Source organism: Curcuma longa, chromosome 1 (genome assembly GCF_044706935.1).
Source record: "Curcuma longa cultivar G26 ecotype Majalengka, Jawa Barat chromosome 1, ITB_CL_G26_1.1, whole genome shotgun sequence".
Lineage (NCBI taxonomy): Eukaryota > Viridiplantae > Streptophyta > Magnoliopsida > Zingiberales > Zingiberaceae > Curcuma > Curcuma longa.
The window spans coordinates 23,303,601-23,312,742 of NC_133861.1; the positions used below are offsets into that span (position 1 = coordinate 23,303,601).

At 37.6% G+C, this 9,142-nt stretch overlaps 1 protein-coding gene across 2 annotated transcripts; it reads right to left on the reverse strand.

The window, feature by feature from the left end:
* Window positions 1-3,629: 3,629 nt before the first annotated feature.
* LOC141839656 (putative inactive leucine-rich repeat receptor-like protein kinase At3g03770) lies at window positions 3,630-9,142 on the reverse strand. Of its 2 annotated transcripts, none has more exons than XM_074727465.1 (7): window positions 7,458-9,142; window positions 6,364-6,497; window positions 5,469-5,709; window positions 5,179-5,390; window positions 5,007-5,053; window positions 4,645-4,756; window positions 3,630-4,117 (listed from the first exon to the last, which is right to left on the reverse strand). In XM_074727465.1, the coding sequence occupies exons 1-7, from the start codon at window positions 8,803-8,805 to the stop codon at window positions 3,890-3,892; spliced, it is 2,322 nt and encodes a 773-aa protein (XP_074583566.1). In that variant the 5' UTR covers window positions 8,806-9,142; the 3' UTR covers window positions 3,630-3,889. The 2 variants fall into 2 exon arrangements, with proteins under 2 accessions (XP_074583566.1, XP_074583559.1); XM_074727458.1 differs by having other exon boundaries at window positions 3,630-4,120.

The following is a 9,142-nucleotide window of genomic DNA, read 5'->3' on the forward strand; positions in this document are numbered from 1 at the left end:
TTAAGTCTCATGTTCTGATGCCAATTTATGCTTACAAATTCTAATGAGCCCCAGCCAGATATCTTTGCAATATTCCCCCAACGGAGAAAAAGGTAAATTAAACATCCACAATGTTTCTACTATGGATGGCAAACACCGATAGGTACAATCTTATCATGCTGTTTGTTTTTTTCCCCATATACATTGTACTTTTATTTGGGTCGAAGTAGATTGTACTTATTTAATCTCCAACTGTATGCTCCAATTATTCTGAAACATCAGCGGCCGCCGCCCTGCCAGTTCATGCTTGGACTGCCACTGTGTTTCTTTGACTCTTCTTCATCCTAATCTTATTGCTGCAGCTTGCGCCACCAACAGATAATTGAGGCCGTGGGAGAACACACCTACGGGGTCAGATGCTACATTTTGCATTGTTTGTTATTATTAAAGAAACACCAGACGACACTACTTCCAGACTGGCCAGTTAAGTCAAGTAAGTCTTCTAGTTTCTATAGACCGATTTACTACTCAACTTGATCACCCATATTCAATAAAGGATCTTCCTGATGAATAACATGGCCTTCAATTTGATAGTTACGCCAATTATTCTGTTATAATTGTAGTAATTATTGTTAGAAAACCCAAGACATGTCACATGTGGGCGGGATGGGACATGAAACCAAACCTTTCTGAACCCATAATTTGTGTCTCTTGTCTCTGTGTTCCTAGCACTCATTACGGTGATTTTACTCATCGAACGACCAGAATTAAATTTAGATGATGGCTGAGCGGTGGACCTTCATAAAGACTCATGTGATTTCTCATTGTTGAGGAATGTGATGTAACATTGCACATTGCATCATCTAGACTCTAACAATTACTTAAAATCCCGGACTAAGTGAACATCTAGTGTCTGCAGGCTCAATCAATGAATTGCACCTGATGGAAATCAGTTTTTTTTTTAAGGCCGAACACATAGGATTCCTTTAAGCATAGAGAAAAATAATTGGATGTCAAATTTGGTGAGAGCTATAGTAGCTAAAACATGTATTATTGAGATCCTATCTCAATACACAGTCAGAGTTTGTGTTTGACTCTAATTATCAATAATTGTTGCTCACCTTCCACGTTATTATTGATAATTTATGGTTAACAAATTTATAAAAAACATATGAAAAGCAATACTTAAATGAACAAAAATTGGCATCAGAATCCAAGACATGAGGTAGGGTCACAAAAAAAACATGTTCACATGGAGATGCACATGAAAGGTAGTTCTCATGGAGTGTGAAGCAATTTCTTTATTTTTATTGTTTTTACTGTAAAACAATTTTATTTTTGTTTTGTTTTAAAAAAAACAGTAGCTAGAGACTAGAATCAATGAATTACCTTCGTTTTATAAAATTTCCCCCTTTTTTATTATTGATGTAAATCACAGGAGGCTCATGCCCTTGTCCTTTTGTCAGCTGCATAACATGCCAATCATGTGGTTTGCCGTTGTTTTTGTTTGTTCGTTTATTAACAGCCTGCATTATTTTTTGATGAAAAAAAATATATTGATCGTTCAATATTCTACATGTCAATTCATGCAATTCATAGATTATTGAATTGATTATTTATTTGAGAGCATAATTACAACTGTATTACATAACTAAAATTTAGGAGGTGTTCCTCCTGAACAATCTCTGGGCTTGTTTACCAAGGTGGAGAGCCCTCAGGATAGAGAGGGAAGTTAATGAAATTTATGTCATGGACTAAGAGCCGTTGGTGCCTACTTCACTAGCACAATCAAATAAATAAAGTTACTGAATATATGAAAAATATAACACATCTAAATTATAATATAATAATAATAAAATTTTTAATAAACAAACTTAAACATTCTCAATCAAATAAATGAATAGGCTTAAACACCCTAAACCCCGAGCTAAACTAATCTATGGGTTCTTTTTAAAGTTAAGCTAAGCTTAGAGTATTGAAAACAAATGCTTAGGGCAGTTCAAGTCTCTTCTATAATTAGAAAAGTAATCATACAAAACTAACTAAGGAATAATTAACCCGTGATTCCAATTAATTAGTCATCTATAAAAGCTCCTTAAATGTAGGCTTCTTCCCTCCCCATGCACAGCCACCTCACTCTGCTTTGTGTGCTCTGTTTCCTGAGGGGCGAGCCGAAATGGTGTCCAAGGTGGAGGAGTCCAGGCTGAGAAGGCAGGAGTCCATGAGGAGGAGCAAGGAACAGAGTGAGTGGAGTGATGAGGCGAAGGGGAAAGGAGCCAACTGCTAAGAAGGAGGTGGTGAGGCTGCACAAGGTGTGCAAGTTCAAGAGGAGCAGCTTCAGCGACGAGGAGGATGCCACTTGCTCTGCTATTCTCCTCTTGGCTTGCGTTGTCTGTGACCCTTCGTCTATGTAGGAAGGCAGGCAGTAAACGATCGATGCCTTCAACCTCGCCTTGTTTACTTCTCTTTTTCTATGGCTGTGTGTTTTCTGTATTGACTATTTGTTTAATTAGTGTGTTTTTTAAAAGATTAAGTTTCTATTTTCCTTCGTTTTTCTAGTGTTTTTTACAAGAAGATTAAGATTATCGAGTTGATACTAATATCATCGATTAGTGCAATTTTAATAAAAAAAATTCATGAGTTTTTATAACAGCATATATATAAGTTTTGGATGATCGGTATAAAATATTTTAATCAAACAAGTAGGTTTAATTTAAAATTATTTGATGAGCTAAAATGATTCATATTGCTCATCATGTGTTTCTAGGAGCGTGGCAACTGCAATATGCTCTTGGTCTTAGTTTATAATCTATAAATGTTTGGTTTATCAAACAATTTTACGTTAAAATGGATTAATGACTCAAAATTATTTTAATTTAAAATAAAATTTGCACACATATACAAGTCTAGTATGGTCTGTATTTACTAAACATGCTTAAGTCTTGAACTTTTGAAGAGATAGAAAGAAAAAAACATAATTTTGATACAATAATGTAATGTAATATAATCATTTTTTTAAAAAATGATAAATCCCAATCAGTCGTATTGACTCAATCCCTGAGGGTGACCGGTCCAGTCCCACGGAAGTTTCCCACCGACCACCAGGATAAATCGAGAAGCGCACGCAGCAGCCAACCCGCTTGATAACAAAGTGGCAATTTGATAACAAAGTGACAATATAATCATTTTCTAGCTCATTCTTTTAGGAGACTTGATAACAAAGTGACAATTTGATTTGGATATTTTTCATTTATTTTTAACTCAATGTGGGACTTAAATTTTAGGATTTTTTCTATCCACTTTGAGTCCACGTTCTCGTATTTTTATTTTTAGACTTTATGCAAAAGGTCTCGTACCAATGAGATATTTTCAATCTTATAATGCAAGGATATTTTTCATATATTTTCAATGTCAGACAGAACATATCAGCTGCTTCACTTGGAATGCGATAACATTGAAGACTATGATAACAAAAAGCTCACTATCGAAGCTGCCCACCATTTAAATTGTGGGCACCGGCCACTCAACCACATTGGCTCCCGAAGAACCGAAGACTCCTACACCCCCTTCCAAGCTCGACTTGAAGATAAACTGGTCGCGAACCCAATCCTAAGCACGCGTCCATAAAGTTACAGAGAACAATATTTGTGGTGTACATCAAAATAACAACTTTGATTTCTGATGAGCAACATTTGTTACAGAGAACAATTAGATGTACATCAAAATAACAAGAATAAGCTAGTTAAGGGAAAACGAATTGAGATGCATGGCCAAGGAATGACACTCTTTTTGGCATCTCTTGGTGCTCACCCAAGCTCAGATGACAAAGTACTCGGGCTCTGGAATTATGTCGAGCGTCGAAGGACCTGATAAAGTTCGAACTTTATGACCTTTGCATTTGAATCCAGTATCACGCTTGTGATATGATGTCTGACTTCTGTTCCCCATCAGACGTGGCCTGAACCTGCGCGGCATACTGCAGGTTCCATAAGACATCCTCGATCGAGGGGCGAGATGACTCCTGGGACAGGCATTTGGTTGTGATAGATATCACAATTGATAGAGACTCTTGAGAGGAAGAGGCTAGAACTGGATCAAGAATGCGGCTTTGCTCTGTTTGGCTGGCGTATAACATGGCCTGCTAACATCAAGTTCGTAAGGAATTCTTTTCAGCAAGCAAAGTATGTTTCAAATTTCAATAAGACAAGTGCCAAAAACTAACCAATAAAATCACTTCCTGTAAAGGGTATATGCTTAAGGATCATGGAATGCTGTAGTAGTAGATTGGAATGGCAAAGGTTTAAAAAAAAAAAAGTTTGGAAGTGCCATTGGACATTGTTGCTCTAGAAGCTGCACTGGTCACTGTTGAAAGCCTTGTACACACTAATTGTTTCTCATGACTGTCGAATTAACCTTTTCTTCTGTCAGAAACATATTTGTTCTAGTTTCATTTCTCATAATTGTTGGATTTAGCTTTATGTTGCTTTACAATAATAGTCAGTTACTTTGGATTCTAAGCAACTCCTTAATCAAGGTATAGGTAAAGTAGTCAAGTAGTTAGAGATTATAACATATAGGTCTCCTTTTTGCTGTCTCTATCTGAATCATACATACTCATCGAATAATTGCAGTCGCATAATTATATCAACAAAGAGTTAAGCTTACCAGTTCTTTCAGGCAATGTTCAGCACCTTGCTTGGAAAATGCTGGTCCCATGAGTGCTTCAAGTAAAATGAAGCCAAATGAATAAACATCATCTTCCAAGTGTGTCATTTCCCTGCAAAGCAGAATGTATAATTAGATATTAGTAGGAGAAAAGCTAATTGCACACTACAAAAACCATCAGTTTTCTTTTTTTTTTTTTTTTGCATTCATGTTCAGGAATGTAAGTTTGTTGCATGTGGATATTCAAATATGTCATCTTTTTTGCATTTGATCAAGATTTATGTAATTTACCAGGAAATTCAAGCACAATGTCTGAAACAGGAAGTAGCTGTTGAACATGGATGCACAAGGACAATACTTACAGATGTGGCGATCTTCTGTAGTTAGGTGTTTGGCCTTCCGCCTTTGCCTGCAGATTAGGAGAAGCACATTCTCATAAGCATCAACGAATCGAATATGTGAAATATCCCGCCAATATCATATACTTGCAATAAATGCATAATTATTGTTAATTCCGTTAACTTAGAAACCAACCTCGTGCTTGTAGATTTCTTCTGTTATAATTGACAACCCATAGTCGCTTACTTTAGCTATCAAATGCTCATCAAGTAAGATATTGTTTGTTTTCAGTCGATTGTTGAAGAAGCCAGGAATTATTCCTGTGTGCAAGAAGTGGACCGCCTTCGCAATGCCTATTAAAACTGCTAGTCTATCAGACCACTTAAGAGCCCTCTCCAGTCTGTGTTCTGCAGAAAGTTCATGGTAAATGAGTCCCTAGATAATCACAGGCAATAGAAACCATTGATGTTTCTGGAGAATTTTACCAGACAAATGTGTGCTGAGATCTCCATTAGCAACAAATTCATAGATGAGGAAGACTCTATTTACATTAGAATCATCTTGTTCAGTATCAATGCAGTGGCCCAAGAGGTAGACCAAGTGGGGATGGCGAAGTTTCGATAGCAGATCCAGACGGAGCTTCAGATTTCTAATTGAGTACTTCTTGAACAATGCCAAACATCGTATAGCTACAAAGGTTCCATTTTCCAATCTCCCTTTGTACAACTGAAACAAAGACAGTGGTGGTACCATAGCTTTAGAAGTACAAATATGTTATATAAAGTGAAAGTGTAAATACACAAGAAAAAGGGTAGGAAATATGTAGCACCCAAATTTAGTCTCACGTGATGCGTAGTAGGCTAATCGCTTTATAAGCTTACATGAGTTCGCTGTCAACTTGGATTTAAGCATTTTATAAGCTTAATGGATCTCTCATCTAAGTGGGCCTTATTCTTAGGCATAGTAAGGTGCTTGAAAGGGTTGTCTGCATGATGATGTAACCACCATTGGGTCTCACATGCTACCGATTAGGGATGATTCTGGGCTAGCTATGCGTTACAGTTAGACCTGATCGTAAGCATAATGAGGTGTTGGAACAAGTTTCAAGTCAATATTTACGTGTATATTGCCTCAAATGAAACTGAAAGAGGGGGAGGAATAACTTTTCCTCCACATTCATTTGTTTCTACTTCTTGAATGTGTTTTGCTGTTCCTCCGAATAGGAGAACTTGTGTTCCCCTTCCATTTCAATCTCTATAATTCAGTAAATAAAAAAAGTTCAAAATGGAACATCTTACCAACACTTGAGTTTTTTGATTGAATATGAAATGTATAAAAGCATAAGTACATGCAAGATTTTAAAGTTTCTTATATACGCACCTTTCCAATTGACCCCTCACCAATAAATGCTGATTGTTCAAAATTGTTTGTAGCTTCTTTCAATTCCTCGAAGGAAAAGGTCCGATATGTTGGCAATACTTGTGTTCCAAGCTTCATTGTTTGAGAAATATACCCTGAAAAAGGATAGTAACAACAATCAGTTCTTTTTTCAAAAATGTCAGAAATAGCAAGGCACATTCTGCATAATAATAACCTAAGCAATGGACTGAAGAAATAAGTATCAAACACTACTTCAACAATAACAGGAAATGTGTTTGGGTCCACAATTTAATTCCAAATCCAGGATTCTAGTATCCATGTATCACTCATCACTTTTGAAAAAAGAAACGGTATTGCACATGTAATTTCGCACAACCAAAAGATCTTCTGAGAAAAACTTGAAAATATGTTAAATGCGCAACACCAAGATAGAACGTTGTTCTTAACATTTACTTCAACCAAAATATTTTATAGCAGTTGCTTCAAGAATTTAATAAAACCAAGGATGGCAAGAGATATTAATCATAAAAAACCATCACAAAGGACAAAAACAGAAGTGCTCATGTGCAGGCTACAAATTCTGTCACTGACTCTTATTTAAGACTTACTGGTACTTCTCTCGAGACAGCTACCACAAAGATAAACAATAAGAGATAAGGGTTATATAAGAATGCAACTAGCTGTAGATCTAAGTCCTGTCCAAGTATGTGATAGCACTTGTATCAATCGTATGTAGTCCTGATGGCTACTTTGAACTAGAGCAGTGACGGTAAAGATCACTATGAAACTCAAAACATAAAACTGCCTAAAAGTACATTAGAGGCAAGAAAAGATTACATTTAGCTGATAATAGCACCTAACAGTCAAACAAAGAAAAAGTATTTCGCCTACGTAATGTTTGATCTTCTTCAGAAAGAAGAATAAAGACAGAGAATCAGCTAAAATGGAATGCATTAAAAAAAGAGAGGAAAAAAGCAACCGCCACATACTTTGTGAAGCATAAAATCCTCTAATGTTTGTTATAATCATGTTTCAGCGTCAAAACAGGATATTGGGTGTCGAAAATAGAAGAAAACCATTAGAATGCTACTTACTTGCATTGGCAAGAAGCTCAGATGATATTCCTGCAGCTGAATTATCTGGTGGTGGCTTTTGCAACAGTCGTTGTTCTACTATAGCTCGATGAAAGTTTCTTCTGCAAGAGACAAAAAGAACTAACAAAGCCAATACTAGCGCAAAGAGAACTCCTCCAACAATAGCAACCAACAGTGGTCTGTTCTTTCTGGAATCTTTCTCATTCATGGAACTTGATTGGCAGAATCTGGAATCATGCTGATTCTGAGCATCAATAGACAAGCAATTCCAACTGAAGTTCAAAACCATCTTATTAGCATTTGAGATCAAACAAAAAGGTAATTCACCAGTGAGTCTGTTAGTAGAAATGTCAACATATCCAAGGTGACTACTACAAGTTAAACTTTCCGGGAGGGATCCACTGAGCATATTAGAAGCCAGGTTCAAATAGCTTATGTTTTGCAAAGAAAACAAAGCAGCAGGTGGAACGCCCTCAAGGAAGTTAAATGATAAGTCGAGTTGCTGAAGCCGATCCAACACCCCGATTTGTTTTGGAATCTCACCTGCCAGTAAGTTTCTGCTAAGCAAGATGGTAACCATACCATTTGGCATGTCTGGCAGTTCAGCATCTAACCGGTTGTCTCTTAAGTCCAACATCTCAAGATTGCTTAGTCTACTAAGATCAGGGATTTTACCAGAAATATTATTGCCGGACAAAGCAAGTTCTGTTAGCTTGCTAACTCTTCCTATTGAATCAGGGATCGGCCCCTTGAGGCTATTTCTCTGCAAGCTTAAAACCGTTAGGTTCGTCAATGATACAAACCAACCCGGAACTGTGCCATTGAAATAGTTTCCATCGAGAGAAAATGTATGAATCTTTGTCATGGCAGATATCTTAGGAGGGATGGAACCGTAGAAAAAATTAGAGCTCAGATCGAGCACTTCAAGTGAATACAACCTATGAATCTTGTCTGGAAGAGGACCCCAAATTCCCAAAGAAACCAAGATAACTACTTTCAAAGTAGTCAACCTAGTCAGAGTTGTGACAAAAGAATCGACAACGAAGTCTTCGGATAGTGTCTTGCCTGGGACTGAGTAACCGTCATACCTGCCAGGCTTCGCGAGCTTGTCGCCCACAATCTTGAGCTCTGTGACTGAGCTTCCATTGCAAGTGACGCTTAAGTTTGGCGAAGAAGGTGAATAACACAGATTGTCAGTGGTATTCCACGCATCAAGCAGCTTTGGGTACTCCAATTGCTTCCTCATCTGCAGCAACAACTGGGTGTGCGTTGATTGGAATTGCTGCGTTAGAGGGAACAAGAACAAGCAAAATAAGAAGATTGTTAGGAACACAGAAGAGGGCGTCATCTTCAGCTCCTATTCTTGGAGAAAGCGAAGTCTTTCCTTGCTGACGTGCTGTTCAGTTCCTTCAATTCGAGGGGAAAACAAGATATTTTCCACGGAAATGAAAGTTGTACAAATCTGAAATCTTTTTGCTTTCTCTGCCCTAATTAGGGCGGCATAGGGTCCAGGAAAACGGCGGCGGCTGGGATAATACCAGAAAAGCAGCAAGCCGTGTCTTCAATTGCAATAATGAGCTGTAATTCCACCGGCAGAAAACCAAAATGGAGCAGAACGCCTGGAATTCGACACCGGCGTGCCCCAAGAGGAGTTTACTCCACTTCCAGAAAAACCCCAGCTTAAA